This window comes from Struthio camelus, chromosome Z (assembly GCF_040807025.1).
Source record: "Struthio camelus isolate bStrCam1 chromosome Z, bStrCam1.hap1, whole genome shotgun sequence".
NCBI classification, from domain to species: Eukaryota; Metazoa; Chordata; class Aves; order Struthioniformes; family Struthionidae; genus Struthio; species Struthio camelus.
The window spans coordinates 13,136,710-13,152,855 of record NC_090982.1 but is presented as its reverse complement, the minus strand read 5'-3'; the positions used below and the strand labels follow the sequence as shown (position 1 = coordinate 13,152,855).

The 16,146-nt window shown below is 48.4% G+C and overlaps 1 protein-coding gene across 5 annotated transcripts in view; it reads left to right on the top strand.

Moving 5' to 3' along the window:
• Positions 1–16,146, top strand: part of ABCA1 (ATP binding cassette subfamily A member 1) — a 99,482-nt gene that overhangs the window by 69,826 nt on the left and 13,510 nt on the right. For 4 of the 5 annotated variants that reach the window (XM_068926684.1, XM_068926688.1, XM_068926687.1 and 1 more), the window contains exons 13-36: positions 443–648; positions 742–918; positions 1,518–1,740; positions 2,122–2,343; positions 3,126–3,330; positions 3,852–3,965; positions 4,460–4,631; positions 5,207–5,338; positions 5,862–6,001; positions 6,519–6,656; positions 7,233–7,453; positions 7,926–7,998; positions 8,531–8,733; positions 9,791–9,839; positions 10,740–10,853; positions 11,190–11,341; positions 11,850–11,974; positions 12,372–12,470; positions 12,978–13,167; positions 13,321–13,415; positions 13,823–13,855; positions 14,560–14,665; positions 15,237–15,311; positions 15,783–15,952. In XM_068926684.1, the coding sequence (XP_068782785.1) occupies positions 443–648; positions 742–918; positions 1,518–1,740; positions 2,122–2,343; positions 3,126–3,330; positions 3,852–3,965; positions 4,460–4,631; positions 5,207–5,338; positions 5,862–6,001; positions 6,519–6,656; positions 7,233–7,453; positions 7,926–7,998; positions 8,531–8,733; positions 9,791–9,839; positions 10,740–10,853; positions 11,190–11,341; positions 11,850–11,974; positions 12,372–12,470; positions 12,978–13,167; positions 13,321–13,415; positions 13,823–13,855; positions 14,560–14,665; positions 15,237–15,311; positions 15,783–15,952 (3,434 nt within the window). The remainder of the gene's footprint in view (positions 1–442; positions 649–741; positions 919–1,517; positions 1,741–2,121; positions 2,344–3,125; positions 3,331–3,851; positions 3,966–4,459; positions 4,632–5,206; positions 5,339–5,861; positions 6,002–6,518; positions 6,657–7,232; positions 7,454–7,925; positions 7,999–8,530; positions 8,734–9,790; positions 9,840–10,739; positions 10,854–11,189; positions 11,342–11,849; positions 11,975–12,371; positions 12,471–12,977; positions 13,168–13,320; positions 13,416–13,822; positions 13,856–14,559; positions 14,666–15,236; positions 15,312–15,782; positions 15,953–16,146) is intronic. The other variant, XM_068926689.1, reaches the window with a different exon arrangement.

The window sequence follows — 16,146 nt, the reverse complement described above, 5'->3', positions numbered from 1 at the left end:
CTCGGGAGTCTCTCCACAGATTTTTAAGTGCTTTGATTAAGACCCTGTATAGTGGTAACGGAGAAAATAAGTCTCCATTTCTGGAAATTGATGCTTGGATGGGATCCTATAGGCACCATTATAACGGTACCTAATTTCTTGTCTGGAAAACACCTTTGCTGGCGTCTTTCTCAGTGCTACCTGTTTAACCATCAAACAGGTGACCATCAAACAGGAGAGACTGACGACTCTAGCAGCATGTTGGGCTACCATGAATCCTTGCAAAATAATCCAGCATTGCAGCCTTTTCTTAGGTGTGGCATTAGATTGCAGGGTTCTCCTTTTTCTTCCCTCCCAAGCTTAAACAAAGCACGTTTGAGTTCGGTAATCTGATCCCATAAACACGCAGCCTGTCTGGAGTGTCACCAGAACTCTCTGGGCTTCGCAATCTCTCCCTGTTTAGTGTGTCAACCTGGACAAACTGGAGCCTGTGGCAACAGAAGTCAGGCTTATAAATAAGTCCTTGGAGCTGCTGGATGAAAGGAGGTTCTGGGCTGGCATCGTCTTCACTGAAGTAGCTCCTAACAGCATAGAGCTCCCTCATCATGTCAAATACAAGATACGCATGGACATTGACAATGTGGAAAGGACCAACAAGATCAAGGATGGGTGAGTCCTGACTGGTGGCTGTAGGAGCAGTCTCTCATGGGGGCTGAGCTGGCTAAAGATTTCTAATTGAAAAATCTTATTCTCTCGACTCAGGTACTGGGATCCCGGTCCCCGGGCTGACCCCTTTGAGGACATGCGCTATGTCTGGGGAGGCTTTGCCTACCTGCAGGATGTGTTGGAACAGGCCATCATCAGAGTGCAGACAGGCACAGAGAAGACGACAGGGGTTTACGTGCAGCAGATGCCCTATCCGTGTTACGTGGATGACATGTACGTGTGCAGGTTTTTTGAAAGCTCCCTGGATCGTGGCAGCTTTGGAGGCATGGGCTTCTGTTGCTCCTCAGAGGTGGCATAGCATGTCCCTATAATCAGTGTGGGAGCAGATCTCCTTAGCCTCCCTAATCCCTCAAATCAGTGCTTCCACACATAGCACTGAGGATTTAGGGATATGCAATCACTTCTGGAGCCTTTCCCAGAAAGCTCTGTGCAAGACTTAGGTACAGGGTGGAAGGATAACAACAGCAGCGTGTCCCTGAGAGGTTCCCAGACCTGGCTCACGCTGGGGAAAAAGCAGAGACAGAGTGGAAAGAGGAGAGCTGAGAGCAGTCCCAAGGCAAGGCAGCTCTTTCCACCTGCTGTTTCACTGAGTTGGAATTACAGTGCCAGCTCCTGCTCGGGGCTGATGGTGTGCCCTAGACCCACCAGTGTCACCTCGTGGTGAGGCACTGATCCTATGTCATGCTTTGCACAAGGGCTCCTTTATACAGCGAAGCCTTAGCCATCTCTGTGACCTGCTAGACCTTGTGTTGTATCTGTGGCTGCACTGATATTTCTCACTCCCTGCTCTCCTGGCCCCTTTCCACTATCAGATTTCTGCGCGTCATGAGCCGCTCCATGCCCCTCTTCATGACTCTGGCCTGGATCTACTCGGTGGCTGTGATTATCAAGGGTATCGTGTACGAGAAGGAAGCCCGACTGAAAGAGACAATGAGGATCATGGGCCTAGACAATGGCATCCTGTGGCTAAGCTGGTTCATTAGCAGCCTTATCCCTCTCCTGATGAGTGCCGGCCTGCTGGTTCTGATCCTCAAGGTGAGGTCACCGGGGTGGTCTCTCTCCTTTGCTCTCTTGCCCTTGGCATCAACAGCATCTAGAACTTTACTGTCCTGCTGCCCGCTAGCCACAGGTCTGTACTGACACACTGTGGAAGAGGTAGTGGGTGTGGATTGGCTAGCAGCCCTTTGGGAGCAGGTTTCTGGGACCAGGGCTGAGTTGTTGAAAATGACAGGAGGTGCTATAACAGATTCTCTCAATGGTCTTCAAAATATGCCTTTGTTAACTGCCCCGCTTCTGAGAAGGCTGCTGTAGTGTGCAAATTGTAGCAACCCCAGCCCCCCCTGAGCTGCAGCTCTGCAAACTGCCTGTATCGGAGAGTCCTTTCAAAGCCTGATGTGCATCTTGTTCTCTTGACAGATGGGGAATCTGCTGCCTTACAGTGACCCGAGCGTGGTGTTCGTTTTCCTCTCCATCTTTGCCGTTGTGACCATACTCCAGTGCTTCCTCATCAGCACGGTGTTCTCCAGGGCCAACCTGGCAGCTGCCTGTGGGGGCATTGTCTACTTCACGCTGTACCTGCCCTACGTGCTGTGTGTTGCCTGGCAGGACTACATCAGCTTCTCCCTCAAGATCTTTGCGGTGAGTCTTGAGGAGGCTATCGTGGGCGCTGGTCCTCTACCACTATGGCACCCAGCAGCTCTCTAGTCCAATAGTGGCATGTGAGGGGGCAACAGGAAGATGATTTTCCTGTATAGGAGCCTACCAAGGCTGAGCTTGGTGAGGAAGCTGGTAGAACCTACTCAGAGCGGTAGGGAGGGTTTTGCTGGCTTCAGCAAAAGTAGCTGAGCCACGTTAAGCTCCTTAGATCTCTGTGTACTGTGATGATGCTGAACCACTAGAGATGCAGGGCACTGTGAGAAGAAGGTTTTGGTGTGGTCAGCAGAGACCAGCAGAGGCTGCAGTCGGTGATGGGATATCAGAGACAGAGTGCTGAAGTTGTATGTTGCCCTTCTGAAGTTTATTATAGTAGTTATGCTTCTTGGTTTCTGATGCAGCACAATTTGCCATCCTTTTTTCGGAAGGAACAACCTGGCTTCTTTCCTCTCCACAGTATTTCTTAACTATCTGAAGAGGGTGGCTCTTGAGGATGTCTTCCTTCATATAAAAATCCAAGGAGCAAGAGAAGGAATAGGGAAACAGACTGAATTCTGAGTGTTAGTTAGTCCAGCAGAGACTTCAGGCTCTCCCTGCTTGCAAAACATAGAACTAAAACTTACTCGGCCACTCCTTCTCTGTAAACCTGGTCACACTGCTGGGACCTTTGACTTTTCCTGTGAGGCTCTGTGCGATGTCCTAGCCCGGAGTAGATGGTAGTTAAGTACCTGAAAAACTTAATGCGTGTTCGTGCTTCCCATTTGCAGAGCCTGCTGTCTCCAGTAGCCTTTGGCTTCGGTTGTGAGTACTTTGCACTGTTTGAGGAACAGGGAGTTGGTGTTCAGTGGGACAACTTCTTCAAGAACCCATTGGAAGAAGATGGCTTTAGCATCACCACATCTGCTGTCATGATGTTGTTTGATACCTTCCTATATGGCGTCATGACTTGGTACATTGAGTCTGTCTTCCCAGGTGAGGTTTGCTTCTGGGGAGGACCATGCTTTCATATTTTGACACAGATTCTCTATTCCTGCTGATTTCCCAGGATGCTATATTAGGCCCGTTTTTAGACAGAGCTGCAGAAAGGTCACGTAAGAAAGTCCCAGACCAGCAACACTGTGAGGCTGCTGCAGCTAATTGCTGTGACTGTTGCCCCTTGTTAGCAGTGGCTGGGCTAGCACAGATGCTTTGCTCTATTTCAGCTGGTCTCTTCTCTGAACTGCTACTTCTTCAGGCAGGGCTGAAGAAGAGGAGTTGAGACACGTTGGTGCTTTACACCCCCGCTAGCACAGGTTCCCTAACCCTAAAGTGAAGTTTGAGAACAGTTTGCACTTATATGAAATGCTGGTAGTGTTTTCATTGAGGCAGATCTCCTTAGTCTTGCCTAACCTGGATGCCTTCTGGGGGTGGACTATTTCCCTGCTTTTCCTAAAACCTGACCTGAGAAAAGGGACTGCTGTAACTGAGCTCATATAATGCTCTTCCCTGTTTAGGTCAGTATGGGATTCCCAGACCCTGGTACTTTCCTTTCACAAAGTCCTATTGGTTTGGCGAGGAACCGCAGGATAGGCAACATCCTCATCCTGACCAGAAGGGCCCTTCAGAAGGTAAGTGCTGGACACAAAGAGCCTTTTTGCTCTGTGAAGCGTTGGGGTCTCTCTGTTTGAAAGCAGAGTCCAAGAGTGAGCAGGGCCAGCATGGCCAAGGTGAAATTGGTCCGTGCACACTTGGGACACGCTGACCTGGTGGGTGTAACCAGATAAACCTGGGGGCACCTCGTCCACATGAGGGCAGGAATGGAGGGTAGGTGGGTACTCCAGCCTCGTGGAGTTCAGAAGTCCTTTGCTGACCTTGGTGGCATCTGAGATCTGATTCTAATGCAGTGCAAATGTCCAGATGAGGCCAGTGAAGTGAAGAGAGCTTAAGGGCAGTGTCTATGGGAGGTTCCTGTCCCAGAGGAAGAAAAGTGGGAAGTTTTTCATACAGCTCATTACTCCACGGATCTCAGCGGACTGGGGAAATGTGTTACAATTGCGGCACAGTTAAATGCCACCGGCAAACCCATCATCTCCCACTCCTGTTTGTTCTATTTTGCTTCCAGTGTGCAAGGAGGAAGAGCCCATGCATCTGAGCCTTGGGGTTTCCATCCAGAATCTGGTCAAGGTTTATCGTGATGGCAAGAAAGTCGCTGTAGATGGTCTCACGCTGAACTTCTATGAAGGGCAAATCACTTCCTTTCTGGGACATAATGGAGCGGGGAAAACCACTACTATGTAAGAGCAACACAGTACCTTAAGATGGTGGGGGAAGTGGCTCTCACTCATACCGTCCTCATCAATATGGTACATGTAGCCATCTAGATGCAGTGGGCAGAGCTAGTGTAAACTAGGGTGCTCTGTGGATATCGGTGGATTTCTGCTGATTTTCTCTACCTATGCAGCTGTCTCAAAAGATACACTGTTACAGGGACTGAAATGCTCTGAACTGGAGGTACCTCAGGTTCAGATTGAGGTTGTGCCTGAATGCATCTGCTGGTATCGTTTTTCAGTAATCCCATTTGTGATTCGCCTTTATCAGCATAAGGAAATGAAGAGGGACTGAAAGCATGGGAAGCTTTTAAGGAGAGGAAAAGATATTTCCTTTGAGTGGAGTCATGCGGGTGTGCTTTGATCACAGCGTTAAAGCCGTTGGAGCTGGAGTTTATCCGTTAGTGAGATGTTTTTCAGGCTGGTTTCCTGACATGGGAATTCCTCAGGGCTTCCACCCACTTGTCATTCATTCATGCTGGTGTGTATAACAACCACCTCCTAGGGGTGGAAGCTGTTTATTGGTTATCTTTGTCATTCAGGTCCATCTTGACTGGCTTGTTTCCTCCAACCTCGGGTACAGCCTTCATCCTGGGCAAAGATATCCGCTCTGAGCTCAGCACCATCAGGCAGAATCTGGGTGTCTGTCCACAACACAACGTGCTTTTTGACTTGTGAGTAGCATCCATGAGATGGCGGGGCTGGAGGTATCCAACGCACATTTGGGTTCTTTAGGAGACACTAGTGTGCTTGCGATTAGGATGGTGCTATTTTTATCTGTGTATATGGTGTGAGGCAGCAGGGAGATGTCAGATATGATGCAGGGACATTCTGTTCATAAGTGGGGTCAGACGTGCCTGTGAATTATCACCTAGATCCTACACTTTTCATCCTTCTCCTCTCTTTAAGAAATACGCTCCGCTCAACTTAGCTAGGTCAAATGTTTTTGCCTGCCTAGTAATCTGGGACGTTTTGGGAACCTTGTCAAGAACCTTTGAAGGAGCAACGTTTATACTGATGCTGAACAGCCGCACTGAAAGCAGGCTCAAGCTGAGCACACCTGATCCTTAGTTATTTCCTGAAACCTCAAACTTAGAGGATGTTTCCCCAGGCAAACAAACATACCTGCCTTAATGCAAGGGATGAATCCCAGTGTGATTATCTCAGCTGTGCTCTGAGTCTGCCCTTGTTCCCTAGGCTGACCGTGGAAGAGCACATCTGGTTCTATGCTCGTCTCAAAGGGCTGCAGGAAAAGAAGGTGAAAGAGGAAATGGAGCAGATGGCAATGGATGTTGGTTTACCTCACAAACTCAAAGCTAGAACTAGCAAACTCTCTGGTAGGTTCAACTGCTTTTACATTTCTCAACTGCTCCCTGGGCCCCAGAGAAAGCCCTCTCAGGAGGGCTTGACAGAGGCTGGCTTCGGTATTGAAAGCCCTGACGTTATCTCGTCACTACTGCCTCTGCTACACTTCCACTGGAGGAGAATGTCTTCGGGACGTAATCCTGCAGTTCTGGCTGTAGATACCTGTGCCCCAGATCCTCAGAAATGTTTAGGTCCCTGAGCAGGGGACTTGTTACTGCTGGTTTTAAGATGCAGTGTGATCTGTTTGTGGAAGGGTTTGCATGGCATGGTTTATTGCAGTAGGAGAAGAAGTGGCTTCCACTGGGGGAAAACTATCCAACTAACAACCCTGCCCTGCAGGTGATGAGACCCTGCTGGGCCTGAAGCAGCAGCAGCACTTGATCTTCTCAGTGTGCAATTCTGCTTTCTCTGGGAAAGCTCAATTTTCACCTTGCTACAACAGATGCTGCTCTGTAGGCCTCAACACCTCTCTCTTGTTGTGCCTGTCAGGTGGCATGCAGAGGAAGCTCTCGGTCGCCTTAGCCTTTGTTGGTGGCTCCAAGGTTGTCATTCTGGATGAACCCACAGCTGGAGTGGACCCTTATTCTCGCAGAGGGATATGGGAATTGCTGCTCAAGTATCGGCAAGGTAAGTGTTCTTCTGGCTTATTCCCAGTGAACGTGGTACCAAAAGCAAAAGGAAATCAATCTGTGATTTATGACTGTTTGCGGAACCGGTGTGTTCCCAAGATAGCAGTGCGTATTTGCAAATCTGTCGTTGCTTGTGTTGAAGGTAGGAACAAAGATCATGAGGGACATGTGTGTTCTGATCCCTCGCTCACCCGCCCTCCTTTCTCACCCCGTTCGTGTCAGAGTGCTCATGAATAAGCCAGGTTCCTCACTGGACTGTGAGAGTAGCTAAGAGCAGAAATTCTCCCTCAGTGTGCTGCAGAGTCCCTCTTGCTCTGTGCAGACATGCTTGCAGACAGGAGATCAGCTTGCTTCAACTAAGCATGAGGAGGGCCATTGGAGGCTGGCGGGAATCCAATAGTGACATCTCTGTGGGCCTTTTCCGTACTGCTAACCTCATTCAAAGGAGCCTGGAGTTGTGGGATAAATCTTCTACCCAACTTTACGGCAAGAGCCAGATGACTGTGGCCTTTCCTAGCTTGGAGACATGGATGCAGTTGACTTACTGGCAATGTCTTCCTTTACCTGATTGCAGGACGAACAATCATTCTCTCCACACACCACATGGATGAAGCAGACATTTTGGGGGACCGAATCGCCATCATTTCTCATGGCAAGCTGTGCTGTGTTGGCTCTTCCCTATTCCTGAAGAACCAGCTGGGAACAGGCTATTATTTGACCCTGGTCAAGAAGGACGTGGATTCTTCTCTGAGCTCCTGCCGAAACAGCAGCAGCACTGTGTCTTATTTGAAAAAGGTACAGCTATCCACTTCTGCTCATGTCCATCCTACTCACTTGAAATCTTAGGCTGATGGGAAGCAGCAGCTAATATTTTTTAGGGTAGAATGTGCTGAAGAGAAATCACTTATTCTTTAAAAACAGTGATTTGCTTTAATACATACTACCTCAGATCCCATCTAGTTAAACTGTTCCATGGGAAGAACACTTCCATTGTAGTTTCTCTTAATGCCATTGCTTCCAAGGTTGCTTGGAAAGATAAAGAATAGAGTAGATGCATCCTTTTGTAAAATGTATTTCTATTACCGTGACCTCTTACTTGTGTTTAAACCCTTTGCAATGGTATGTCACCCTTACGTTCTAAGTCCTCTGTGGAGTATCCAGCATGCTGCACTATCTGATTGGAGTTACAAAGGCAGTGTAGCATCTGGGTTGGCCCCCTTTTTAATTAAACAGCAAAAACAATGATTGTTTTCTTTTCTCTGGCCAGGATGATAGCGTCTCCCAGAGCAGCTCTGATGCTGGCCTTGGCAGTGACCATGAAAGTGACACCTTGACAGTAGGTGAGGCCTGGAAAAAGAACGTGCGAGATTCAGTCCCAGTGCTATTATTTCTTGTTCTTTGACCTTGGGCAATGGCGCGAACCTTGTTGTGCCCCTGCGTAGCTACAATCTTGGGCAGATTGCGAAGTTCATAGAGCCAGTATTTTAAATACACAAAGATGTTTCTCTTAGTGAGCTATTTTGTGTACATGTTGACCTGAAATTTAACAGTTCTCAAAGAAGATGTGCTTGCTAAACCTATTGGCAAGATGTAAAGTCTGCTGGTGAACTTTCAATCATGATTTACAGGGCTACCAGTAGCATTTAAAAGTTCTACCAAGTTCTGCAAACAAAAAGAATAGCCAGGTTCGGGTCCAAGCTTGTCCTAGGTGTGGAAAAGAAATCAGTTTTTCCATGGAGATGTGCTCATTTCCAGAGCTGTCCCATTTTCCCTCCTTTCCTTCCACCAAAATTTTTCAGACCCTGAGCTCTTTTCTCTGTGTGACGCCCAGAGTAAAAAGGTGAGCGTCGTTTTTTTCTTTGATTCTTCTAGACGTTTCTGCAATCTCAAATCTGATTACAAAGCATGTTTCTGAGGCCAGACTGGTGGAGGACATTGGGCATGAGTTAACCTATGTCTTGCCATACAAAGCTGCTAAAGAGGGAGCTTTTGTGGAGCTGTTCCATGAAATTGATGACCGCCTCTCAGATCTTGGCATTTCCAGCTATGGCATTTCTGAAACCACCCTGGAGGAGGTGAGTGAGCTGAAGCTTCTCTTTTGACTTAGACTAGGTAAAATAAATGATTGCAGAAATAAGGGCAAGACAGTCTTGTTTCTTCTTCCTGTAAGCGTCAACCAACTTGTCATGGGACAGGCAGCTCTGCATTCCTCTCGGAATGATTCTCTTTGACCCTGTTTCTGTGCGTGTTCACAGAGAAGCATTAAAACCTGAAATGTATTATAGGCAGGCACGGGGCCTCTCTAGTTATTTGGACTTCAGTGAGGTGCCATATGACAGTTGGCCCCTAATTGGCGCCTAATGATTGTCTGCAAGTCTGATGACTGTATGACTTTGAGGTGTTTTTTAGGAATGTTTTGTACTGCACTTTTGTACTGAAAAGATCCATTTCAGTCCTGGAGGCTGGCTTTGTATGGGAACCCTTAAGCCAGATCCGCTCATCAGGGCCATTTTTAGGATCACTCCTTCTGACAGTGTTACACCTTGTAAGTGTCCCTTTCACTTATCACACAAAGGTCAAGCACTTTATCCCAGATTATCTGAAATGGCGTAGCATTTCTTAACAGTAATGAAGAAAGCTGATCTGATATTGTCGTCCCTTGTTTAGACTGCCCTGTGTATCATCTTCCTGTAGCTGTGCAGGCCTCGCTGCTATCTGCAGTTTGAAAATCAGGTCTCTCTGGTTTAGAAGACCCAGGGGACAAGCTCCACAAAAATTCATACTCCAGTATGAATAGGAGCGTCAGCGCTTTTTGGCTAGAAGGAAAGAGGAGATCCATTAATTTAGTACCAAGGTTTCTTTCCGAGGCATAGGAAACGGCTTTTGTTTGAGACTTACTCAGAACTGACACTGGAAAGTGGGGAAGGGCTGATGCGTGGTTTCCAGCTATGCTCCTGAAGTTTGGAGAGGAGCCACAAAATCCATACCCCCATCACTGAGGGGACAAATCCCGTGTCCTCTGTTCTCATGCTGCATCTGTCAGTCTTGGGCTCTGTCACGGCATTGCCTCAAGCAGTCCCCGTAATACTGCACCACTTCTGTTTTTCACTGACACTTATTGTTGCCTTTCAGATCTTTCTCAAAGTGGCTGATGATAGTGGGGTGGATGCAGAAACCTCAGGTGAGCATGGTCATCTTGTAGAGCATCAAAGAGGACTTCAGGGAGTGGTTGCCTTCCACATGGGATTTATGTTGTTTAAGCACATGGCTGCTAAGGCCTAGGTATTTCAGGAGTAAAATCTCAGCACAGAGCTTAGCCTCTCGAGGAAGAAAGGGTTATATCAAATGAGGAGCGTTCCTGTTTTCTGTCGGTAGCTTTGGGCAGGTGGGTGACCCCTGTGTATGGCTGTATGACCAGCTGTACAGTGACACATGCCCAGATGTGGTAGGTCCTATTTAAGGACTCAAACTAGCTGTTCTTAGTACACTTAAAGTACGCTGGTATTACTGTTATCTTCTACTGAATCAATGGTAACATGTTTATTTTATAAGAGCGGAGAGTTTCTCATGTTTGAGTGTGTCATGACACTATTGTGTGCTCTGATGAGGAGAAGAACTCTGACAGGGTCAGACCAGAGTAGGGACTCACTGACTTTTTCTTTGCTCTGAGAGTGGCTCACTGCCGTGAGTACTCATGCCAACATTTCCTGATAAACTAGTACCAGCAGCTTGCAGTTGATTTCACATGCATCTGAAGTGAGCATTTTCTTACTGTGAGAGCAGCCTGCCTGCATGGCTAAATAGAAAGAACAGAATGTGTCCAGTGTACTGGAAGAAGCTTCTAGGACAACAGCTAAAAAATGGTGCATAAGACGTGATTCATTGTGAAATGGCAGGGATGATTTTAATTCTTCTTTCACTGGAATCATTCCAGCTCAGCTCCTCAATTTGCAAGTGGGAGTCATTTAGAACGGAAATTATGTTGCTTTACTTTCTCCGGGGCTAATTGGAGACTGAAGAGGTTCATTATCCTAATTAACTGAAGCAGTTGAGCTAACCATATCTGCATTACTGTCTTCAGATGGGACCCTGCCAGCCAGAAGGAACAGACGCGTATTTGGAGACAGACAGAGCTGCCTTCGTCCGTTTACAGAGGATGATGCATTTGACCCTAATGATTCAGACATAGATCCAGGTATTGCTGGGGCTCAAGCCTGCTTTCTTCTTGTGGACACTCTTTCACATTATAACTCACTCTTTCACATCACGAGGCTGATCACAAAGGCCAAAGGAGTGGTGGCCTTTTGCATTTAGAAATAGTGGGCGGTGCGATATCCACAGCGTGCTCCCACCTCACATCAAGGCTGAGAGAGAGAAGGTGAAATACATAGATGTGAGAGGGCCTCTGTTACCCTCTCCCCTCGCTGTCCCCTTCTTTGACAAGAGGGAGTAGCTGGTCCCACTGTCTCCAGCAAAGAAGTGACCGTCCTTGCGAGCATGTGAGTGAAGGTCATTTGTTGCTCGTTGCCAGCAGAGTCCAGGGAGACTGACCTTCTCAGCGGGATGGACGGGAAGGGCTCCTACCAGATGAAGGGCTGGAAGCTCACCCAGCAGCAGTTCGTGGCTCTCCTTTGGAAGAGGCTGCTCATTGCCAAGCGAAGCCGGAAGGGCTTCTTCGCTCAGGTGAGAGGGTCCAGCGTGTGCAGGGTCCTGTGGCCAGGGTGGCACCGGGCCCTGTGTTGACTTCAGTGTTGAAGGTGGGCTGAAAACCTCAAGACAGTCCTAGGCCCTAAAACTGGCCTTCATTGCCCATGTCAGTAAAAGGGGGCCTGTGCAAGTTGTTTTCTCTTCATTTTTGTTGTTGTTGCGAACCAGTGAGAGAGAAAGGAGTTAGACGGTAACCAGGTTGTTAGAGCACTCACAGGAAGGATGCAACTAAAGTTCAAATCTAAACTCTGCCTTTTGAGAGCAGCAATTGGAGGCTGAGTCCTCTGCATCCCAAATGAGTGCTGTGATTGCATGCCAGGATAAGTCTGTCTCAGTGTCTAGAGATGCCTTGGTAAATAATAAAGACTTTCTTGGGAAACTGTGACAGAAAAAGCCTTGACCCATTAAATGACTCACCTGAAGCTGTTGATGCTTCTAGGATCACTCAGTTTAAAGCGGGTTTGCTCTGCTCTTGTAATTTCAGATTGTGCTGCCAGCTGTGTTTGTGTGTATCGCTCTCATGTTCAGCCTGATTGTTCCTCCCTTTGGGAAGTATCCCAGCTTGGAATTACAGCCCTGGATGTATGATGAGCAGTACACTTTTATCAGGTGCATTTCTTGTAGCCAGGATATGGTGCTAAAATCGTACAATTCTGTTCTTTTGTGCTAACCTTTAGTAAGATTATTTAAATTTGGTTTTGTGCCTAGCTCCAAAGCACAGTGTAATGGAATCCTTTTATTACCCCTTTACACCTTTAAATGCCAGCTCTAACCAGTAGCCATACCCATTTCTGAATGGTACTAGGACTCTAGTAATACTTTGCACGAATATAAACGCTGACCAGGAGTGTGTCTGTGTGCCCAGGCCAAGCGTTCTGCAGGGGAATCTCCACCCATTTCCTTTTTCCCTAACTTTTTCTCCCTGTTCTGAGCCTTGGCCTCCTGCTGTTTTTGCTGTGTGCCCATTATCCAATGACCTGATGGTGTTTCTCTGCTGTATCCATAGCAATGATGCTCCAGATGATGCAGGCACTCAGAAGCTTTTGGATGCACTTCTCAGTAAGCCTGGCTTTGGGACGCGCTGTATGCAGGGACATGCCATCCCGTAAGTAGAACTGCAGCCTGGGAAGGACCAGCCCTGGCTTCTGATGAGCTTGTAGGTTTAGTCAGCTTCAGGGGATGCTACTCATGTGTGGCCAGGGCCGGCTTTAAGCCAGAAGGGCTGCAAAATTTTTTTTTTTCCCTATCATCCAAGAAATGGCTATCTGCTCTGGGTTTCTCCCAAGTCTGGATGCTGTGCATGCTGGGACAGGCTGAAGAACTCAGCAAGTCCTGGAAGGCATGAGAGGAAGGGCGCACCCAGCACTACCCGGTGTTGGCTAAACTTGGTCTCTCTGACCCCAGCAGGAGCTTCTGTTAGAAGCTGCAGGGCCAAGTCTGTTTTTCTAAGCTGATTGTTCCCGTGGGCTCAAGCTCCTTTGAAAAACAACTGCTTATAGCAGCTTTCCTTTCCTCTCAGGGAACATGGTTTCTGTTAGCAAAGGGCTTGTAAGCAAAGGCTCTCGTAGTTGTTTTAAAAACATGCATTTGCCTTGGCCCTGTCCCAACACAGAGACACTCCTTGCACTGTTGGGCAGAAGGAATGGACCATGGCTTCAGTCCCAGAATCCGTCCTGGACATCTTCCTGAAAGGCAACTGGAGCATGGAGAACCCTTCCCCGTCGTGCGAATGCAGCAATGAGAAGATCAAGAAGATGTTGCCAGTGTGTCCCCCTGGTGCAGGCGGGCTGCCTCCCCCACAGGTAGGGGACGCTCAGATGGTCCCACAGGGAGGGACGCTCCTATAGAGCCGAGAGGCTGCCAGTGATCGTGTGTGTAGCACTGAGCACAGTTCATCTGACTCAGTGTCAGCGTTTTCTGACTGACGTTTTTCTGTGTTTCCCTGGTGACATCAGCGAGAGCAAGACACAGCTGACATCCTCCAGAATCTGACAGGCCGTAATATATCGGACTATTTAGTGAAGACATATGCACAGATCATTGGGAAAAGGTACCTGCTGAACACACCCTCTCCCTTCCCTCCCTACCAAATACTGCTTGCTATCAATGGGATGCTGCATTGCTCAGGCAAAAAAAGCTCTAGGCAATCTAAACTCTTGAGCAATGGTTCAGACCCTCTTGGCTCCTAGGACTGTGCTGATCCACAGCTCAGGTGTGTTTTTGCTTTATGCTGATGCAGTGGCAGCTCTCAGGAGGTATCTTGGGTCTTGTAGGCAGAGTAAAAGGAAAGTCTGGAAGCAAGGCCCAGGGATTACATCAGAGAGGAGTGGTGTGATGTACGACTGGTGTGAGGTGCTATTGCATTTTTTTTCTTAGCAGTGTCCCTGCACTGCTGCTAGGTCTGCCTGTCCTCTTACTCCACAGGTAATACATCTACTTTGTTTTCTGTCTCCACAGCTTAAAGAATAAGATCTGGGTGAATGAGTTCAGGTGAGTTACTGCCTTTTCTTCAGCCTCCGTGTATCTGCTCACCGCTGAGCGTTGCCTTCAGCAGGATACTCAGATCAAACACCACCCCTCGACATGCACTGGCACAGTTGGTTGTAAATAGCTTCTTTTGATGAGACCTGAAGCCTGTACAGAAATTTCAAAGTCATGATGAATTTCTCAGGAAGTCCAGAGAAAATAAGCGCTGCAATAGTTGAGGACTCCCAGTTGTTGAGTGTTCGGGAAGCATTTTTGAGGATACACTGTGGCAGGCCCAGGGCCCATCACCGCAAAGCCTGCCTTTCTTGTACAGTAAGCAGAGCAGGCGTGCAGGACCAGCTTGCAGATGCTCCGTCATGGGAGGTGCTTTCCACCAAGCAAGAGCAAGCGGAGAGATTTCCTGCTCTGCCCACACAGGGAACACAGGACAGCTTGCATTCATTGAGCTCGGTCTGTGCTGTTGCAGGCACCACACTATGCAATCCCTTGCCTAAGCTGGGTGTTTAACCCTGGAAATAAGAAACAGGAGACAGCAGGGCTAAGAGGCAGTGTGGGAAAGCCGAGGCTAGCCATTTTTGTAAAAGTGGGGCCACTTGCCTTGGATGTAGTGCAGGAAGATGAGAGATCTGAGGAGAGAGGAGAAGTGGCCTTTTCTGGAGGTCAGAGTGTATTCAGATCTGTGCTTCACCCTCTGTCTCTGCCATCAGGTATGGTGGCTTTTCCCTGGGAGCCAGCAGTTCCCTCATGCTTCCTCCAAGCCACGAAGTCACTGATGCCATTAAACAAGTGAAGAAAATCTTGGAGCTAGCACAGGTGAGCAGCTGTCCATCATAAGCCCAGATTGCTAGGGTCTCCCAGGCTGGTGTTTGGGATCAGCAGAAGTCTTGAGGACCTGCTCAGCTGAGGCTTGCACAGCCCACATTCCTGATGTGGATCCTGCCCAACACCAGTTGCAAGCCAATGGCCAGGGCAGCAGGCTGTCTCAGGGAACTAACGAGCTGTGGCCAGCTCACTGAAACCTCCGTTCGGCCCTTCTGTGCTGAATTTACCTGGCCTCAGAAGAGAATTTGGGCTGCTTCTTTCTCCTGAATCTGCCTCCAGGCTGTAATGTCTCTGGAAGTTGCCCAGGACCCTTGTTAACAACTGCTGCTGAGAAAAAAAAAGCAGACCTGTCTTACCACTGTGACTAGAGAGTGGAAAGGGGCAGAGGGAAGCTGCGCCTTCTTATCCATGCTGCCCCCTCTGACTTGGAGAATGCAGGCTGCCGAATAGAAAGAAATCTGTGTCAGAGCCATGTAAAACATCACCTGACCCCAGACTCCAGGACCTGCAGCAAAGGTGCTCTCAGAGGGGAAGTAACCGTCTCTTTTCGTGCTGTTTGCAGGGAGGTTCTGGAGATCGGTTTCTCAATAGCTTGGCAAGTTTCATGAAAGGCCTGGATACAAAGAGCAATGTAAAGGTAAATCAATCTACCGCTATGGCTGTGCCTGCTATTTGACGCTCTGGTAGCCTGGCGTTGTTTTTAGTTAGCAGCGTCCCAGCAGCTTGCCGTGGGCAACTGTGCAGGCCAGAGCTGTCTGCATTTAAGTTAAGTTATTTGCTTGGTAGTGGAACAAATGCAACTTGTGTTCTTGCATGGACTCCCCTCAAATCCATTTGTCCTTTGGAGCCCGGCCTTAAGTCCCAGCAGCCAAAATGGTTGTTGTGCTGGATCAGTGCCTCGCAGGCAAGGGCCGTCCTCTTTCTTCCAGCAACCTCTTCTGGTTATTGGTCAGACTGTATGTCCTGGCCCTGAGCAAACTGTAGCTAGAAGGAAGTGGAAAGAAATGATATAGCTTCAACAGAGGAAGGGACGCTCTGCAGGGCTTGGGAGCCTACTAGATAGCTGCTGTGCCTGGTGCCTTTCTTATGCTGATGTGGTGCTTTGCAGGTGTGGTTCAACAACAAAGGCTGGCATGCCATCGCCTCCTTCTTGAATGTGATAAACAATGCCATCCTTCGGGCCAACCTGCAGCAGGGCAAGAACCCCAGTGCTTATGGGATCACTGCCTTCAACCACCCCCTCAACCTTACCAAGCAGCAGCTCTCTGAAGTGGCCCTGTAAGTCCTGATGTGAATGTGGGTGGGTTGGGGCTCATCAGGTGACGTGGGGAATGTCATAGTCCCATTGCAGACCCATTGGTGGACAGTCAAGTGGTGTGTGTTATTGAGGCTTTACCATACTGGCCTTATTTGCTGTGGTTTGGGCAGGCTGCAGCGCATGTTGGTGAGCTTTTGCTGTTGAGCAGAACTGC